Source organism: Pseudomicrostroma glucosiphilum, assembly GCF_003144135.1.
Source record: "Pseudomicrostroma glucosiphilum strain MCA 4718 unplaced genomic scaffold BCV69scaffold_6, whole genome shotgun sequence".
Classification (NCBI taxonomy): Eukaryota; Fungi; Basidiomycota; class Exobasidiomycetes; order Microstromatales; family Microstromataceae; genus Microstroma; species Microstroma glucosiphilum.
In genome coordinates, this window is record NW_020289918.1 from 263,470 (window position 1) to 282,610 (window position 19,141).

Consider the following 19,141-nt stretch of genomic DNA (forward strand, 5'->3'; position numbering starts at 1 on the left):
TTCAGGAGCTCAGCCACAAGCCCAGACTCCGGAACATGCACGAGGAAGATAGAGCTCGGAACAACGAGGAGCTGTTTTTGACCGCTTCGAGCTGCAAAGGGGGAGCCTTAAAGATGGCTAGCCAAGGACTTCAAGGAATGCAATAGTGGGCCCGTCTGAAGAAGCTGAGGTATCATTGCCCTGAACTACCAGTAATGAAGGCCCCTCTCCTCCTTTCATACCCACAGTCCCGGATGGCCCCTTCGCCAAGAATAGGAGTGAGTACTGAGAGCTTCCTCAACGGAAGCACTGCGAAGGAGTTTGAGGCTACAGTCCTTCTTATCGACGATACTGTCAGTGTCCCCCTCATGCCTCTAGAGATCATAGGGGCCAAGGGGCCTCGGGGCCAGAGAGATAGGAGCACTGCCACGCTTGGGATCTGCTGAGTGGTCGCTATAATGAAGCCGCTTCCAAGCGTGTACGACTATCTGAATGTCCTTTCCTTCAAGAGATCGACCCCTAGTAGCCTCTCGGTCATGTTTGACGACGGTGCGCACCAACTTGCCAGCGACAAAGCCGTACCATCCACGGCCATGGTCCATGCCGTGATTAGACGTTGGTCGAGGTGGTTGGTGCACACCGGCTCGCGTGGCCGTGCCGTCTGTGCCGGCTGAACCCTCGGCAGACAAATCTCCGACGCTATTTCCGTTTTTCCGGGTGGGAGGGACATGACCCAACGCAGCCAGAGCCTCCACCCCGCGCCCCTCCCTCCGCACTTGCCTCCGTCGTCCCTCGACCCCTTTCCTTTCCTGAACACCCCCCCTCCCATCACACACTACAGAACGACATCAATCATGACCATACCTACTCTCCTTGACTACCCTCTACACGCAGCACCGATTGCAGAAGAGCGTCTGCCGCTGCGTGGTGCGGATCCCACACCTCTCCTTCTAGCCCTTGTCAAGCAGAGCTTTGAGCTTATCAGGTCCTCAGAGGCATGGCGCAAGGGCAAGGCTTACGGTTCAGCCGATGAGCCTATGAAGGGTGGCAAGATCCTCACACTCTCGTGTCCTTCTGATATGGAGGGTAGACTAAAGAAGTGCGCATGGCATGCAAGATTCAGCCAGCACAAGCCAGACGAGTGCAAGCTAGACTTTGACGAGTTCTTTGATGGCTTGGGGTCGGAAGAGCACACTCCCAACGAGGGTGAATATGTGCCAGACATTGTGGAAACACTCAAGATCGATACCATCATACCAGGTAGAGCCGAAATCTGGAGGAACTCATGTGAGTAGACTTCGCAGCAGCATGGCGTCTGCTGCGCAGCAGTGCCGACTTTGACTTAGCGGACTGACATGAATCCGCTGCCGTCTTGCACATTGGCGTTCCTAGACCACCTCGGTGGCCCATTGATCTCGAACAGAGATTTCCTCGAACTTGTGGTCACCATTCCCCTTCCTCCGTCACCCGCCCCTTTCTCGCGTGCGCATGAAGAGGTAGTGACCCGACAAATCGCCACGACGCACCGCCTGGCCTCAGACCCAGGAGCGCCCTCTCGCGGCAGGCGGTCGTTCGTGGTGATCTCCGTCCCAGTATCACACCATGCCGCTCCTGAGAGGAGCGACTTTGTCAGGGCAAAGTATGCTTCCGTCGAAGGAGTATGGGAGGGGCAGTCATCTCAAGGCAGCGAACAGCCGCAGGTCGAGTGGTTCATGGCCGTGCAGAGTGATACAGCCGGCAAGGTTCCACTCATGTTCCAAGAGGTGAGTTCTCCCTCTCGTTCTTGTGATAGTGTACCGCCACGTCCCAAAGTGCCTGACGTTCGAATGCGCTCCATCACAGATGGCAATGGCCGACAAGATCAGACATGACGTACCCCTCTTCTTCGACTGGCTGCGGAAGCGCAGGGAGAAATCAGGCAAGAAGCCGGCCCCTAAATCAAGCGCTCAAGCAAATGCGATGCCCATGCACATGGACAAGGGCGACAATTCTCACCTCGAGAGCGGCAATACGAGCCTCAAGGGGGGGTCTACTAGACCCGAATCTCGTGTAGACTCTCAAGCCCCACCGGAGTCTTCCGTGGCAAGCGTAGGTCCAGCGGCTGCAGTGGGCACGACTGGAGCGCAGGGCAACGATCAACATGCTCCTCAGTACCCTGCTTATGGTGACCAGACCGCCCAGCACGAGCAGAACGGAGCATACGTCCCTCAACAGGAGAGCAATCAGGATTATCCTGCTCAGAATGGCTACGAAGGACAGCACGCCTCGCAGCACGAGAATGTCAGTGCAGTATCGGGTACTGGTGCTGAGTATCCTTCTACTTCTACCGGAAAGTCTTCCGCCATGCCCTCGAAGACTGTCCCAGCAGCAGAAGAAGCGTCAGTCGGCAATGGCGCACCACCTCATGCTGGGCAAGGCTCCTCCCAGCACCAAAGAAGTGGGGCTGCACCTCCCCTTTCCAGCAATTACCTCATGGGCAGCAGCAGCAGCAGCGGTGGTGGCAGCGGACTTGGCAAGGGCGTGAGCCATGGCTCCACTGGCGAGCAGAATATGGAAGGACAGAATAGCGCTGCGAATGAGGGGTGGGAGGCCACGAGTGGGACTTATGGTGATGGGACGGCCCCCTCCCTCGAGGAGCAGATGGCTCGACAGACCCAGGAGTACTCGACTACGCATCAGCAATAAGAGATAGGGGAGAGGAAGAAGGAGAAGGAAGACAATCGGTGAATCGAGGAGAGAAATAGGGCGGTGCGGGGCCTGAATACCAAGTCTATAAGAGCATGCTGAATATATTGTGTACACAATTGAACGAACGGCCGATGATCCAGCACATCACTTTCGGTCTGCCTCTTGTGGCTATTCTAGTCCCAGCCATCTGACTTGACAGGTCGCAATTCCCCCAATTCGACGCACCCCTTGCCCTTGCCCTTTGCATCGTACCGATAACTCGACCCTTCCCCTCCTTGGCGACTCCTCGAGGTAATGACCGCCCTTGCAGGAAGTGCTCCAAGTTCAAACCCCTCTTCTGTCCCATCTCCAGCACCAAACCCACGAAAACTCTTGGAGTCTGATGTGCTAGGAGCTAAATCGGCTGCAGCGCCTGCAATTGCACCCGCTACGGCATTGGCACTAGGTACAGAAGCAGCTGCAATGGCCACGTCCGTCTTTTTATCGCTACCGCCCTCGTCAAAGCCAACGATGCCGATGTCTCTTAGCCAGATACAGGCAATGAGCATCGCCAAGCCCGAGCAGGCGACGCAGAACCAAATGGCTGCATGATACCCCTGTAGGAGCGCTTCGGGGGAAGTCGAGGACACCTCCTCGGCATTGGCTTGGACGTACTTTTTTGTCACGGCAGAAGAGATGCTGGCGGTGATTGCCAGACCTAGAGAGGTAGCCAGACGAGTCGTAGTATTGAAGAGACCTCCTGCCAGAGCTGCTCGAGAGGGTCCTGCAGAGGAGCAAGCATAGAGTTGTGCTACGGGAAAGACGAGGTCGGTTGAAGGGGCGAGGCAGAAGGAGATGAAGAGACCTGCCCAGTAAACAGTGTCTTTGCCAATGACACAGAAAATCACACACGAGGCGATCCCTCCGAGGATACCCGGGATGATGAGCCAGAGGCCAGAGAACTTGGACATCATTAGACCGGCAATGACATTGTACAGGATACCCGTCACGACCATTGGCAAGAATTGCAGTGAGGCTTGCAGGGGGGACAGCTGTCGAACTTCTTGAATGTAAAGAGTTGCAAAGTATGACAAGGAATTGAAGGAAAGCCATGCGAAGAAGATCATCGATAGGAGGGGCTTGAGGGCCTTTGCTCTCCAGATGGAATGCGGCAGCAGAGGTGCCATTGTGCCCGAGAGGTTTGTGAGGGCGCGGAGGTTGCGTGGAGTGGCATTTGATTGGCCCAAGGACATTCCAGGACCACGCAAGTGGGCTTTCTCGACTTTGTTCTCCCAGAAGAGGAAAGAGACGAGGAGGAGGAGCGACAGTGGCAGGGTTGCAGGTACAAAGGGAGACTTCCACCCCCTTGCGCTCGAGCCAGCATCGGCAAGGCCAAATGTGAGGAGGACGAGACCAGATGTGGACATGACAGCTCCGAGCCAGTCGAAGTGCAGCAGCTGCTGAATTGGACTGCGTTCATTGTGTTGAGTTGGCTCATCGGCAGGGAGGGAGACGATGGAGATTGCAATGAAGAGCACCGCACAGCCGGCCATGAGATACATGATGGTTCGCCAGTCCTCTGAAAGCAGACCGCCCGCCAGTAGTCCGAGGACGAACCCTAGTGGCTGACCTGCACCAAGTGCTGAGTAGCTCAGATTCCGCAGCCTGCCTTCTGGAAGAGCACTGAGTAGGCCCGTTGCTGCAGGTGAGAGGATGGCGCAGCCCAGACCCATCAAAGCGGCAAAGACAATGAAGAAGATGGGCGTCTTGGCGAATGTGATGCCAATCCCACAGACGCAAAGCCAGACGACACCAATGAAGAAGATGAATCTCCTGCCTAGGACGTCAGCCAGTCCACCACAGATGAGGAGAAAGGATCCATTAAGGAGGGAGAAGAGGGTCAAGGGCCACTGCAGGTCTGTGCCTCCGAAGCCCAATTGCCGACCAATGGATGGGAGTGCGATTGTGAGGGCACCATTGACGTAGCTTGCTAGAACAGTGGAGCCTGTGACCGCTGCTATCATCAGAATAGGCGTCACCTTCTCCGAGTAGAATCGAGGGAAGAAGACGGTGTTCAGCCGATGAGAAGGTGCAGGAGGAGTCACCTCCATGGCGGGCAAGTGTCCAGATCCCAAAGAGAGAAGATGGGTGAAGCAACGGCAGAGTCCCCTCTCTGGTAATCCAAGGAGTGGAAGCTACAGGTCCACCATCGCCCAAAGGAGAAGCGGGACTGGCGTTGAGTCTAGTCCTTCCTTCCCCGCCAAGCAGGAGCCCCGCCTCGGCTGGAATTTCAGTGATTCCCGCCGGCTGAGTGGTGCAGCCAGACTACCTCACGCCGCCCGCACTGGCTTCCGATCCGACGCCAGATGATGCGCCTTGGCCAATTCACCCCGCGTCACTCGGTAGCAACCAACACTCTTGCCGATCCACTTCCATCATCGATTTCACGTCTTTTTGAGCAGCGTATTGCCTCTTCCTCCGTCCGGGTAGACTCGGCGGAAATACGTGTTCGCTATCATGGCTGTCGCACCAGCCTCAGCGGCGAACATTGTGGCAGAGTACCTCAAGGTAAGATCAACATCATTGCCCCTTGTGGGCTACGCACAGTACGCATGACTCATTGCTGCCTCCTTCTCTGCCGACCCCACAGTCACCTGACGATCTCTCCCGCCTAGCTGGTCTTCGCACCAAACTACATCGAGAGTCCCTGACTCTCGAGGCGAAGCTCAAGACGGGCGCAAAAGAGCAGCTTGAGGCCATTCGCGATGGACTGCTGAAGCTGCAAGCAACGAAGCGCGATGTGCAAGGCGTACGTGAGGCATTTGCCGAGGTCGAGAGGCTATGCAAAGGCAGTGACGCTGAAGTTGCGGAAAAGGGAGAATTGGGAGCCAAGGGAGCCAAGGCTTTCCGAGTCATCAGCGAAGTATCGCAGATACATCGCAACTTCGTGCAGGCCGACACTGTCCTGAATCAGCTCGAGATGATGCCGCCCAAGATCGAAGAACTGGCTCACATGCTTCAACAAGCCCGTGACGACCTCTTCGGTCCAGCAACAAGACTACTCAGCTTGCATTATCACATCTCTGAGCTAGAGACCTTCCGCAACGAGACCCTTCAAACGGCAAGGACTTGCTCAAGCGACGTGAGGCAGCAATTGATGGAATTCTTCTCTCCGCTAGATGGGCTGGTGAAGGAATTCGAGGGATACCTCTTCTTGATGGGCGAGCGTGCGATTGACCTCGTCCGTGAAGGCAGAGAAGGCGTCATCGTTAAGCTCGTCAAGATCATCGAGAAGGAGTCAAGGGAGGATGAGAAGGCTGCAGCCATACGATTGGCGAAGAGGGCAAACTTGGAGGGCGCTGCTCGCTTCCGAAGCGTCATCGCCAATGCTCGCGTCATCAAGCTCTACCGTCCAAAACTGCTAGAGGCGATGGATAGGTCGACTCAGGAGCTCTTCGCAGAATGCTGGAACCGGTTCGGGACCGATGGCAGATACCTCGACTTCCTCACCCACTTAGAGTGGATCTACAAAGACCTGGAGCAAGTCAAAGAGCTCATGGTGCCTCTGTTCCCCCAAGATTACAACATATATCGCTTCTTTGTCAAGTCGTATCACAAGCACCTCGGGCAGCTGTTGAGGGACAACATCTTGGCTACTGACCCCGAGGCCAGCGCTCTGCTGACCCTGTACCAATTTACGCAAGAATATACAACGACAATGAAGAAGGAGCTCAAAGTTGACGAAGAGTGGCTGAAACCCTCTCTTCTTGGTGGCAAGGAGCAAGCGATCATCGACGATTACCTTTCGTTGATCACGCGCAAGATTGACGAATGGTCCGCAAATCTCATGAGCGATGAAGTACGGGCGTTTGTGGCGAGAGCAGATGCGCCAGAGAAGGACGCCGATGGTCTCTACGGCATAAATTACGCTTCAACGCTCTTCATGATGCTTACGCAGCAATGCGATTTGGCAGCTGATTCTGGCCAGGGGGCGATTCTCGCCAAGGCCGTCTTCCACTCTGCGCAGACCATGATCGCAAGTCAAGCGACATGGTTGCGGGTAGTCGAAGGCGAGTGCAGCAAGCAAATTCAGGCAAAGAACCCGGACGAGATCGCCCCTGGTCTGACAGAGTACGTCATTGCTCTGTGCAACGAGCTGATCAAGTCGGCTGATCTAGCGGAAGCACTGGGCAAGCGATTCGAAGCGCTAGTCAGCACGAAGTACAAGGCTGGCATCCGAGAGGAAATCGACAATGCGGTCAACGGCTACCTCGACGTGAGCGCAAGATGCGGCGGCATTTTGGTGCAATTCGTCTTCGAAGATCTGAAGCCAGCGGTCAAGGAGCTCTTCAGCTTCCCAGCTTGGTACGCCGAGGGCACTTGCACGATCATCATCGAAACAATGAGGGACTATCTTTCGGATTATGCCGAGCTGTTGAACCCCAACTTCTTCGAGGCTCGTCTACTGCCGGACCTCATTGACCGCTTCTTAGTGTCTTACATCGGAGCTCTCCGGCGGGCTACTAAGCTGAGGATGCCAGGAGCGGCTGACAGGATGAAGAGTGACATTGATGAGTTCCGTGTCATGATCGGCATTTGGTTGAAGGAGAACGAATGGGAAGAAAAGGCAGGCGTACTGGATCTCATGTGAGTAGTCCAGAGTTGCGAGTGTGAAGAGGAGCCGTACTGAACCCCTCTTTTCCTCTATCCTCCAGTTTGGCCCTTTTGACCTCGTCATCTACGATGGTGTTCCTCCCATACTGGTCTTTCGCGAAAGCCTGCGGACCCAACTTCGGCTTCTTGGAATCTGTGATGAAGGCTCGCGACGACTTGGACAAGTCGGACGTCTCAGGTATCATGGAGTCTGCCAGACGTAAAGTCAAGAACGAGGGCCTCCCAGATGTGCCCATGGTGGAAGGATCAGTGGGCGAGCCGATGCATGGTGCGGGCATCATGAAGAGGGTTGAGACCAGCCTCGTCGTTGGAGGAGCGGCTGCGCTCTTGTGGGGCCGCGTAGGAGGTGCTGCGAGCGGACTGACCTCGAGTCAGATGGCGCCTTCCAACAGCTCGTCGGGCACGGGCTGGAGTACGATTGCGCAGAATTACCTCGGCTCGGGCTGGAGGGACCGTGTGGTTCAGTGATGATCTTTTGTATATGTATAATAGTCTACCTCCAATGTCGATACCAACCGTGCTTGCACAAGATGCGCCTGCCTGAGCAAGGGCTCGCCTAGCCTACCACCGCCGCCTGACGCGCGTGGCGGCGGGTGGGCGTCATCGACTTCCCGCTTGTCCTTCCGCTCGGCGAGTACAACGCCTCGATTGAGCCCAGACAGCCATCACTCACCTTCACCATCGTTCCTCATCCTTCATCTCCTGAGACCTCACAGGCCGCTCATACCCTTAGCGAGACGCTGCCTGTGCTGGATATTGCTACACCAGGCAAGCTCATCACCCCACACCCCCCGAGTGAGCCAGGCGGTCGGGCCTCCACTGATAGACGGCCTCTCTCCCCTGGCATTGGTACCTCTCCTAGCCCGGGTTCTCCCTCCTCGTAACAATGACGACGAGGAGCACGAGGTCCACGAGGTCTGGAAGAGAGAGAATCTCTGACGGAGACGTCTATGTATTCCTCCTTCAGGTTGCCGTCCTCTCCTGGTCGTCACATCAGCGCCAGCTCGAAGCCTCACGGCCTCCCATATCCAGGGGGGAGAGCTCAGCCTCTGCTTCTCTCTCTTCGAAGAAGGCAGGCGATTATGGGGGTAGCAGCAGTAATACTAGTGGTGCTAGCTCGTCCAAGTCAGACTGGATGTCCTTGGGGGGACTGATGGACGTTGTCGGAGCCTCCTCTCGCGGAGGGGAGGTCAAGTTCCCAGAGAAGCTCATAAAGCGATTGAATGATCGTCTAGAGAAGATCATCAAAGGGCAGGACACAATATACAAGGACATCTCCCTGAGGTCGACTATTGCTCGATTCTATGGTACCTTCAAGGAGGACAGCTTCCAACGCCAACTCAAGACAAACCGGAAGATTGAGCCTTTGATTCTGATCTTTGTGACGAAGGCGCAGGAGGCGCTCAAGAAAGGAGTGCCTTCGCAGAAGGCTCTGTCTGATGAAGAGCTCAAGGCTGAACTGAATAAGCAGGTGGGGCAATTTGTCAAGATCATTCGAGAATCGCTGGATACAGTCCATGGCGTGTCTAAGGAGCTCAGGGAGAGGCTGGATAGCTACCAGTCTACTCTGGTACCTAGGCCAACCAGCCTCTCGGTCCCGGCCGGCTCAGCATCGACGTCTGCTTCGATGGCAGCAGGGTCCACATCCGCTTCCAGCTCGTCAACTGGTACCACATTAGTGAACGGAAGCAGAAGAGGGAGTTCGGCAAGCACTGCGCTTCCGCTACCGGATCCCATCAGGGATAGTGAAATGATCAGGAGCGTTGGAGAGCTGTTTGCGGTGGACTCAGAGCAGCTCCTGAAAGATGTGGAATTCATGAAGGCAACGTGTACCGAACAGGTGAGTCATTCAAAGGGATGTGGAGAGCCACTTGAGCTGCCTGCTGAGCCATCTGTGATCGTGTCATGCCTCCCATTTAGGCCGCCATGATCGACCTCAAGCACTGTGTCAAGAACATCAATCTGAAAGCTTCGTGGCCAGGACGCCGGGAAGACTTTGAGACGGAGCAAGCGTATCAGCATTGGAGGACACAAGAGCTCCAGAATCTTTCCGAAGTCATGATGCAGATGTGCCAGTCAAATCCTGTGCTCCTAAAGACGACTTCAAGATCGTCTACGATATCGACATCAGCGGATGCTGGCGGCGCTACTCGCAAAAGGACGATTGACTCTGCGGGCGTCGGCAGTGCAGGCACTGCCCCCGTTGAAGTCTCGGCTGCCGTTGAAGCCGGGGAAGGCGCACCGGATGCTGATACCCTCAGTCAAGCCGTCGATGAAGAAGAAACATTCGAAGGCTTTACCTACGTGCCGCCGGATCCCAAGGCCTTCTATCGAAGAGCGTTGGAGCTCTCCATCGACTTTGACCTTGAACAGATCAAGCAGCAGCCAGAGGAGGAAGAAGTGTCACTGAGTATCCTCTCACGGCAGCACGTGGAGCTGCTAAACGAATGCGCTCTGCGCTGGAGGCTGGGGCCTTCGTACCGGACGGTTGTTAATCTGGACGTCATGAAGGAGAAATTTGACAGAGGAGAGGTGCCGCTGGACTGCATTTCAGAGGCTTTGACCACCACTCAGAGCGTCGTGCAGGAGATCAATGTCGATCTTTGGATGAAGTCGGACTATGTGCTACTTGTCCGCATCTTCTCCTCGCTCTTCGACTCCTTCCTGCGGTCGATCTACGAAGCGTTCCAAGATCTTCACAATGTCGACCCGGAAGACATTCAACCCTACGTGGTCATGGCTGAAGAGCTTCACGCTTCACAGCTGGTCAGGACGAATCAGGACTCCAATGGGACAATAGTCGAGATGGATCGACACACCGAAGAGCTCAAGGATGGCATTAGAATCATGGCTATCCACGAGTACACTGCCAAGACAACTGAGCTCTTCTCGCAAGCAGTCGACAATGAGGTTGTCCCGCTGATACAGCTCATCGATTGGCTACAAAAAGGCGCCAAGAGGCTCGACAAACGATACCCCGACCCAATCTTTGGCTCGATAGACCCAGTGCGTCATCTCCTCGAGAAACAAGTGCCGCTATTCCTCGATGACCTGCAGTCGATGAAGCAGCAGGTCCTACAACATGCCTTGAGAGAGCGAGAGCCGCTGGCATTCGAGGACATCTATACCCTGTACAACCGCGTCAAGGAGCTTCTCAAGATGTACCTGGCCTTCGCGCCTGATGGAGACGTGTCCTTCAGCGTTGGCGACTGGTTTGAGCCTCACATCAAGCACTGGCTCGTCAATACTGATCGGAAGACTGGCGAGTGGGTCAACAATGCAATCGCCTCTGATCAATTTGTCCCACTCGATGTGGAGGGCGCTGTGCACAGCTCCTCCATCGATGATCTCTTTGGGGCTCTGGGCCAGCCGCTGGAATTCATCCAATCGCTGAAATGGCCAGATGAATACCAAAGTGCTCGCTTTCTGACAGACCTGTCCAAGACAATCTCAAAGTCCATCGAGATGTATTGTCATCGAGTCGAAGAGCTGTTCATGGATGAGATGTTTCCTCGTACTGCCGAGGGCCAAGACACATCGCAGAAGCAGTCAGCGTGGATGGTCAAGGCTAAGCAGACTCTGCAAGGTACCCAGAAGGTGGAGCCTTTCCACTTTCAGGAAACGTCTTGTGTAAAGCTGAATAACATCGAAGCAGCACGGCTCTTGCTGGACAAGCTCTACACGAAAGTGGAAGCCGATAAACAGGCTCAGATAATCCGAGAGGCGGGCATGGATGCCGCGGACAAGCAGCCATCGGAGCGATTCATCTTCACCATCAAGGTCGTCTTGGGCGAAAATTTGCAGCCTATACGCGACGTGAGCGGAAAGGCGCGAATCGATTCTTTTGTGACGCTCAGTGACGAGAGGGGCAACAAAATTGCAAAAACGAGGACAATCTATGAGACTCCTGATCCGAGGTGGGATGAGGCATTTGACGTCACTGTCAATAAGCCGATGTGGCTCGCTGCTACCGTCTGGGATCGGAAGCTCGTAGGCGATCACAATCTTTGTGGCAGAGCCTTCCTTCGCTTGGACCCTCGTTTCTTTGGTGACTTTTTGAATCACGAGCTATGGCTCGATCTCGATCCTCAGGGCAAGCTGCTGATGAGAGTCAGTATGGAGGGCGAGAAGGATGACATTCTCTTCTACTTTGGTCGGGCCTTCCGTTCGCTGAAGCGGGCAGAGAGCGACATGGTGAGGACAATTGTGGATAAGATGTCCATCTTCATTCGCCAATGCCTGTCGAGATCTGTGCTCAAGTCATTGGTCAAGACCAGTGGAATCAATATCGATAAGGCTCTGGGAAACGTCAAGGCGCTGTACGCTCAGGCTCTGGCGAGTACGTCTTCGAGTCCGTCCGTCATCCCGCCTGTCGAGTCCGAGGCACCAAAAAAGCAACGCCCGGCCGTCTTGACAGACGAAGAGATCGAAGGTGCAATTGCCCCTCTCCTCGACTACCTTCACGAATGTCTCGGCACTCTCAAGAGCAGTCTGAGTGACAGCCAGGCAGAATTGGTCATGACGAAAGTGTGGAAGGAAGTCCTTACCACAATAGATTCTATCCTATTACCGCCGCTGTCCGATGCTCCATCCGACCTCTCGCAGCTATCCGGAAAGGAAGTCGAAGTGGTCTTCAAGTGGCTCAGCTTCCTGCGAAACTATTTCAATGCCTATGACGAAGAGACACAAACCGCTCATGGTGTTCCCCTGGAAGTCCTGCAGGGGCCCAAGTACCGAGAGATTGTTGCCTATACCCTTCACCACGACTCGTCTACAGACGCCCTCATGGAAGCCTGTGTGCGAGAGATGCAGCTTCGACTCAGGCGAGCGCCTACAAAGAAGACGAAGAACAAGAGTGTCCTGGAGCAGCGCTCCCTAGGGACAATCAAGAAGCGGAAACAGGACAAGAAGGTGGACCACGAGGAGCAAGACAATCTGGAACTCATCTTGCGTTTGTTGCGCATGAGGCCCCATACGGGAGATTTCTTGCAGCAGCAATTTGCCACTTTGACAGCTCTGCAGCAAGGACCTAATGCCCAGCCTCCACCGCTTCCTCGCGGCGGTGGGGCGGGTCAACGCGCTTCCCGCCTCTTTGCTACTCCTCTGAGCGGTCCAAGCGGTGAGGGTGGTCTCTCGCGTCCGATGGCCCCAGCAAGAGCAGCCTCGCACGATGTGACCAGTGGGAACACTGTCGGTGGCGGTGTCGAGCTGTCTGATCCAGGCGCAGAGGTCAGACCAGCGGCAGCGAGTGGGAGAGGCCACTTTTCACGGCCGTCGATGCTCAGTCGTAGTAGAGTCTCTTCTGGTGGGAGCACTTATGGTGGTGGGCCGAGACCTTTCAGGGGATGAGAGAGAATAGAGTGGCAGAAGAACCTGGCCTGATAGTCTGGGCTGCAAATCTTCTTCTTCTTCTTCTTCTTCTTCTTCTTCTTCTTCTTCTTCTTCATCCGCCGTAGAGTGTCTTGTCTTTCATACCCTACCTTGTCTCTCCTTCATCTCATCTTCCTGCAATGACCAGTCTGTAGGAAAGTCTCTCCTTTTGATGCGCATGTCTAAAAGCGATAGTCGATTGTCTAGAGCGCACACACACGTTCACTCAGGCAGAAGAGAAGACGAAGAGTGCAGACTGAGTCATTGCCGCTGATGCCGCACAGGCAGGTTTCAATCAAACAATGGGTACGCCTCGCAGGAAGGACAATGTCCCGACATTGTAGTCGAGAAGATCGCCTAACCTCGCCCCTGCCCTCGTCTGAGCACGAAGGTACTCTGTCCAAGCAAGTTTCAGTCGCCTCCTTTCCGCCACTTCACCCTCTGCTTCTTCTTGTTCCCCGTCCTCTTGTTGTGCTTCGTCCTCCTCGTCATCTTCAGAAGGGAAGAGTCCCTCCACCATCTCCTCGCCCCTTGACCTTCGCAAACTCTCAACAAGCGCCAAAATGGCCTCGTAATCCCTCCCCGCTGCAAGTCTCTTTGCGCACGCGAGTAAGAAGTGGGTCATACTCTCCACAGAGGCGAGTTCCAAACGGAGGACCAAGTCGAGTTGAGGAGGTGAGAGGGAGAGGAGGTGAGAGAAGAGGGCGTCCCCTTCTGGGTCGGAGCCGCCTTCAGATGTGACCTGATGGAGGAGACGCTCGGTCGGAGTGGAGTCGGAGAGGGAGAGATCTTGTCGGGTGAGGGACTCCAAGAGCGTCTCGCGAGGCCCAGTAGACTCGAGCGCAGCTCGACCGTTACTTTGGGCTTTGCCGTGCCCATTGATAGGAGCAGCAGCAGTGCCCGTGGCGCTCGAGGGAGGCGCTACACTAGCGCCCAGGAAGAAGGGAGCTTTCTTTGGCTTCTTGGGCGCCTCCTTTGGTCGATCTCGAGCTTTGATGAGGTCTAGACTGAGCAGTGTGGCCCACTTGGTTCGCGATTGGGAAGTAGTCGTGATGAGTGGGTGAGAGCCTGCTTCATCTGCTGGGCCAGACAACAGAGGTGTCGCAGAGACTTCGCCTGTATAATGTGTACCCTGCAAGTCGAGGGAGCCGACGGCTTCTTCGAGTGCCTCGTCGTCATCTCCGGCTGTAGGACCTCTCACAGAGGGCAGAGTCGCCTCTTCTTCAGCTATGTCCTCGGCACCTGCGGCTCCCTCCTCGTCTTCGTCAATTCTACCCCGTCCGGAAGACCATGTCCAGAGGTAGACACCTTTACCATCCGTTCCGCAACCAGCAACCATGCTTCCGTCGGGACTCCAATCCAAACTGACAATGACCTCCCTTAAGCGCATCCGGTCAATCAGCAGACCACTAGGCATGTCGAATGTCGACAGACAGCCGTCCATCGTCGATATGAGGAGACTCCGCAAAGTGGGGCTGAAGGTCACGTCTGTGACCCTTGCTGGTAGCGGGCCAAAGCGACGCACCACTCTCCGTGTGACAAAGTCGAGGATGAGGAGTGGCTGTGAGAGACCCAGTGGGATCAACGCCAGGAGCGTCGCTTGAGGAGATGTCCGCAGACCCACCAAGGAGGGGAATTGATGACTTGAAAGCAACGTCGTGCCGTAGAAGTCGAAGAAATAGACTCCACCAGAAGAAGTCACTACTGCCAGCTCTTTATTGCCCTCGTCTGCGGTGAGACCTACGACCTTGCTGCCTTTGCCTCTGACCTCTCTCCGCTTCTTCAACTTCTTAGTCCCTACCCCACTCTCCTCTTGCACGTAGCTGACCGGACGAGTATCAAAGCTTCGTACGTAGCGACCACTCTGCATATTCCACATCTCCACTGTTCCGTTGCTCATCCCCACGATGCCGAAGTTGCCGCAATGAGAGACGACTCCTGAAGTCGCAACGCTACCCGAAGAGCTGTTCTTCTTGCTGCTCTTCTGGTGCATGAGAGGCGTGGCATTCGTTCGCCTATCCCTGCCGTACCACATCCGTGCAGGACTTGAAGGGTGGACTGTCAGAATGTCGTCCCAGTCTCTCGACCTCGTCAGGGAGAAGCTGAGAGAGGAAGCAGCCTCGAGCTTGAGACTTGTCGGCGGCAAAGAAAGCTGATTTGCCTTGCGCACAATGGAGCCTTGCGACAGCTCACCGCCGCGAGCTTCCCTTCCAACCCAGCCCAAGCGCACTGATCTGTCGCGGCCTGCTGTGAGTAGTGGAGCCCGACCATCTGTTCCATACCACCTCACGAGGGAGGGCGGTTCCGAGTGGCCTTCCCTGCTCTTGAGGAGACGCGGGAGTGAAGCAGAGCCAGAAGACGTAGAGGCTCCCCCGGATCCGCCGTCGTAAGCGGAAGTGGACGAGGCAGGCTCGAAGAACCACTGCTTGATGGCGTTGTCTGCCGCCGAGGAGATGAGGAGGGGTTGACCTGCCACAAACTCGAGTCCCGACACAGGCGCTGCGTGAGCATTGCGGATGGTGTGGGTGAGACGTGGCGAATTGGCGACCGGCTCAGCTGCATCAGTACCCTTCTTCTGCAGCGCTCCACTCGCTGCTGGGTCCAAGTCGAAGATGAAGATATCCCCGGAGCGAGAACCAAGAGCCATAGTGTGGGCCCGGCCATCTGTCCGGAAGGTTGGAGGAGTAGACGACAGAGGTGCTTCGAGGCGAAAGGTCATGATGGCTGTGTCGTACTTGATGTCATGCAGAAGGATACAGTTATTGGACGTAGTGATTGCGATGACATCTAGAGCGGGAGTCTGGGCAAGTGCGATAATTGAGACCGGATCCGGGGCGTTAATAGTAATGCCGTGAGCTTCGAAGAGGGAGGATGCTGAGAAATGGTGCACCAAGCTGCTGTCTCTGATGTTCCACAGCGCGAGATCACCATTGGACATGCCCAGGAGGACCTTGTGCAAATAAGTCGTTGGGTGTACGATGGCTGTAGGTACTGACCTCTCTGCCGAAGGTAATTCGATGGCATTGGTGAGCTGCGAGGTGGACAGCGAGAAGTGAGATAGCGTGGAGCCACTGAGAGCTACGATGCTATCTCCGAAGACGATGAAGTGAGAGATGGGGATGTTGACCTCAGAACAGCTGTAGCGAGCGACCACCTTGCCCCGTGTGAAGCGATGGATTGTCGACCCGGCAGACGCTAAGATGGAATCCGGAGAGGTGGAGAGGGCGAGCTGAGTGATCGACGAGGGCAATTGAGCTCCCACGAAGACTTGCATGAGTGATTCGGCGGTCCAGATACTCCAAGAATCTCCCAAGCTTGTGACGATGTTGACGTCTGGCTTGTCAGCATCTTTGCCACCGTGCCGTACTTGCACGACAAAGGGGACGTGATCGGTGATGATGCCCATGGCCAGGTAGGGCGTGAAGAGGTGCCGCCTGCGAGGCGTGGCCGGGGTGGTAGCCAGGGCGGAAGCGTCCTTGCCGTGCCCATCAGCATCGCCATTGGCCAGCCTGGGCCGCTTGGACGTCGTGGCTGCGTCCATGTTGGGCAGAGGTGGTGTGAGTATCAGAGGGAGATGGTGATCTGCTCTGAGGATCCCACCTTGTTGCTGATATTCTGTTCTTCTCGCCAGAAGCACTGACATGGAAAATCTGCCTCGCCCTTCCCCTTCCCGCATTTTCAACTCCGCCCAAATTTTTGCCGTGCCAGAGCGGGCGAGGAGAGGCGAGGCGTGTAGGCGCATTGGTACCGTTGCTCACCATTGCCATCATCACCACCATCACCACCACCACGCCGTCATCCTCACCTTTAGCCCTGGTCATCGTCGTCTGGCAGTGATAATGGCTCCTTCTCTCGACTCACACGACGCAGCAGAGGCAGCTCTCGCCTCGCAGCTTGCGGAAGATGTGCGACAGGCAGAGTCCGGCAAGGCATCTACCTCCACCGTCCTAGGGTCAGATGCCTCGAGGGACGCTGAAGCTACGCAAGCCTCGACCTCTGGCGCCTCGACTTCATCTGCTAATCAAACACCAGCAGCGCTCCGTCAGCCCTTTTCAGATCTCGACCTCTCGGAGCCGACACGGAGAGCCTTGGAGGGTATGGGTTTCAAGACCATGACAGAGGTGCAGGCCAGGTGTATCCCACCTCTCATGGCAGGCAAGGACGTCCTTGGAGCTGCTCAGACTGGCAGTGGGAAGACGCTGGCCTTTCTCATCCCCATCATCGAAATGCTGAGTAGGCTGAAATTCAAACCCAGGAATGGGACAGGAGCTATCGTCATCTCGCCCACTCGTGAGCTGGCTCTGCAGATCTTCGGCGTGGCAAAGGAGCTCATGCAGTATCACCATCAGACGTTCGGTATCATCATGGGAGGAGCGAACAGGAAGGCGGAGGCGGACAAGCTGCAGAAGGGTGTGAACCTCATCGTTGCCACGCCCGGAAGGCTGCTGGATCATCTTCAGAACACCCGAGGCTTTGTCTTCACGAACCTCAAGACATTCTGTATCGATGAGGCAGACAGGATCCTTGAAATTGGATTCGAGGACGAGATGAGGCAAATCGTCAAGATCCTACCCAACGAAAATCGCCAGTCCCTCCTCTTCTCGGCTACTCAGACCACCAAGGTGCAAGACTTGGCCAGGATCTCCCTGCGGCCAGGTCCGCTCTACATCAATGTCCACGCCGATCTTGCAGCGTCCACAGTCTCGCGCCTCGAGCAGGGATATGTCGTCTGTCCGTCGGAGGAGCGATTCCTGCTCCTCTTCACCTTCCTCAAGCGCAACGCCAACAAGAAGTGCATCGTCTTCATGTCGAGCTGCAACTCGGTCAAGTATCACTCTGAGCTGCTAAACTACATTGACGTGCCTGTGCTGGACTTGCACGGCAAGCAGAAGCAGCAAAAGCGGACAAGTACTTTCTTCGAGTATTGCAATGCCCCCAAGGGTACTCTTCTCTGCACTGATGTGGCAGCTAGGGGACTTGACATTCCCAAGGTGGACTGGATCATCCAATTCGACCCACCTGATGACCCGAGGGACTACATCCATCGAGTAGGCAGAACAGCTCGCGCAGGCAAGGCCGGAAAGTCTCTCCTCTTCCTCCTCCCCTCCGAGCTTGGCTTCCTCCGCTTCTTGAAAGTAGCCAAAGTACCTCTCAACGAGTACACTTTCCCACCGAGCAAAGTGGCGAACGTTCAAGGGCAGCTGGAGAAGCTCATCTCTTCCAACTACTACTTGCATCAGAGCGCTTTGGAGGGTTACAGGAGCTACTTGCAGGCATACGCGAGCTACTCATTGAAGAGGATCTTCGATGTCCACTCGCTCGACCTGGCCGCCGTTGGCAGGGCTTATGGCTTCAAAGTACCACCGAAGGTCAACATTGGTATTGGAGGCTCGTTGAAGGGGAAGCAAGCGGCCAGCAACGGCAAAAGGAAGGAGATTGACGCAGAAGAGGGTGGGGCAGAGGGAGCAGCAAATGGTCATGGAGCAGCAGCAGAGGGTGCTGCAGAAGCTGATCTCGAAGCAGGACCATCGAGGAAAGACCAAGCCAATAGGAGAGAATACAAGAAGTCCAGGGGTGGCGCTTCGGGTGGTAGGGAAGGTAGGAGCGCTCAGGCTGTGGAAAAGTATCGGCGAGCGGCAGATGGGAATGCTCGTGGTATGAAGAGGGGCGGCAAGTGGTCTAGGTGATTGGAGAGACTTCAACTCAATGCATCAATAGTCACTCTGTTCTTGCGTGTCTAAGCGTATGATATGGTATCGTGACGATGGGAACAGTCTCGCCCTGTCTGAGCCCTTTTCCTCCTTTCATGTCTTCTACCCTCAACTCCTATGCGAGTTTAGCCACTCCTTCCGTGCACGATCTAGAGCGTCTGGAGATGTACTATTAGATGAGAGGGCGTAAGAAGACATAGTCCTCTCGGTCAGTAGTCTTGATTGTGAAAGCTGGGAAGTGGGAGATAAGTAGTAGAGAAGTCATACTGTACTCACTATTGAGAAAGACAGCTCTGCACTGCCTTGTGTTCATCTCTGCACGCCCATGCAACCGAGACTGTCCGTCCCGAGGCGCAATCTGCGAAGCCTGTCAAAGGGGAGGAATCATATCGAGCGGATCATCAGCGGATCAGTACCAGACTGCTCAGGCGAAAGGAGCCTGTGGCAGCAGTAAGCCTGCCCGTAATCAGCTTCATGCAACTCACGCTTGACCACATCGTCGCACTTCTTTAGTCCTTCCGCCTTGACCGACTTCATGAGCGCATCCTCCTCCCTGTTCGACAGCGCCCTAGGAGCAGAAGATGACATGACTAGACGATCACTGGGAAGGTCTCCTCGCCGATGTGAGCTGAAGGTCTGGCCAATGGACAGCTGTAAGCCCTGTATTGTAGACGTGGGGCAGTGAGGCTGGAAGCTTTGTCAGGAAGAGGCCAAGCGCAATCCGTATCCGCCTTCTCCCC

At 55.5% G+C, this 19,141-nt stretch overlaps 7 protein-coding genes across 7 annotated transcripts; 4 read left to right on the forward strand and 3 right to left on the reverse strand.

Annotated features, from left to right (window-relative positions):
- Positions 1–833: 833 nt before the first annotated feature.
- Positions 834–2,664, forward strand: BCV69DRAFT_277100 (hypothetical protein; the record flags this gene model as incomplete). The annotated part of the gene is made up of 3 exons (XM_025491138.1): positions 834–1,266; positions 1,372–1,742; positions 1,822–2,664. 3 exons carry the CDS (start codon positions 834–836, stop codon positions 2,662–2,664), a joined length of 1,647 nt encoding a protein of 548 aa, XP_025348126.1.
- Positions 2,554–4,875, reverse strand: BCV69DRAFT_282473 (MFS general substrate transporter). The gene has a single exon (XM_025492375.1). It carries the CDS (start codon positions 4,755–4,757, stop codon positions 2,841–2,843), a length of 1,917 nt encoding a protein of 638 aa, XP_025348127.1. The 5' UTR covers positions 4,758–4,875; the 3' UTR covers positions 2,554–2,840.
- A 186-nt stretch (positions 4,876–5,061) lies between these two features.
- On the forward strand, positions 5,062–7,788 carry BCV69DRAFT_290168 (exocyst complex component Sec6; the record flags this gene model as incomplete). Its single annotated transcript, XM_025493702.1, has 4 exons — positions 5,062–5,214; positions 5,297–7,293; positions 7,362–7,557; positions 7,606–7,788. The coding sequence occupies exons 1-4, from the start codon at positions 5,164–5,166 to the stop codon at positions 7,786–7,788; spliced, it is 2,427 nt and encodes an 808-aa protein (XP_025348128.1). The 5' UTR covers positions 5,062–5,163.
- Positions 7,789–7,982: 194 nt separating this feature from the next.
- Positions 7,983–12,922, forward strand: BCV69DRAFT_312248 (hypothetical protein). The gene is made up of 2 exons (XM_025494911.1): positions 7,983–9,160; positions 9,241–12,922. Exons 1-2 carry the CDS (start codon positions 8,207–8,209, stop codon positions 12,667–12,669), a joined length of 4,383 nt encoding a protein of 1,460 aa, XP_025348129.1. The 5' UTR covers positions 7,983–8,206; the 3' UTR covers positions 12,670–12,922.
- Positions 12,923–12,985: 63 nt separating this feature from the next.
- On the reverse strand, positions 12,986–16,290 carry BCV69DRAFT_312249 (WD40 repeat-like protein; the record flags this gene model as incomplete). Its single annotated transcript, XM_025494912.1, has 1 exon — positions 12,986–16,290. The coding sequence occupies exon 1, from the start codon at positions 16,229–16,231 to the stop codon at positions 12,986–12,988; it is 3,246 nt and encodes a 1,081-aa protein (XP_025348130.1). The 5' UTR covers positions 16,232–16,290.
- Positions 16,291–16,445: 155 nt separating this feature from the next.
- BCV69DRAFT_282475 (DEAD-domain-containing protein) lies at positions 16,446–18,416 on the forward strand. Its single transcript, XM_025492376.1, has one exon. It carries the CDS (start codon positions 16,530–16,532, stop codon positions 18,375–18,377), a length of 1,848 nt encoding a protein of 615 aa, XP_025348131.1. The 5' UTR covers positions 16,446–16,529; the 3' UTR covers positions 18,378–18,416.
- BCV69DRAFT_312251 (hypothetical protein) lies at positions 18,400–19,095 on the reverse strand. Its single transcript, XM_025494913.1, has 3 exons — positions 18,887–19,095; positions 18,678–18,768; positions 18,400–18,570 (listed from the first exon to the last, which is right to left on the reverse strand). The coding sequence occupies exons 1-3, from the start codon at positions 18,987–18,989 to the stop codon at positions 18,510–18,512; spliced, it is 255 nt and encodes an 84-aa protein (XP_025348132.1). The 5' UTR covers positions 18,990–19,095; the 3' UTR covers positions 18,400–18,509.
- Between the last annotated feature and the right edge of the window lie 46 nt (positions 19,096–19,141).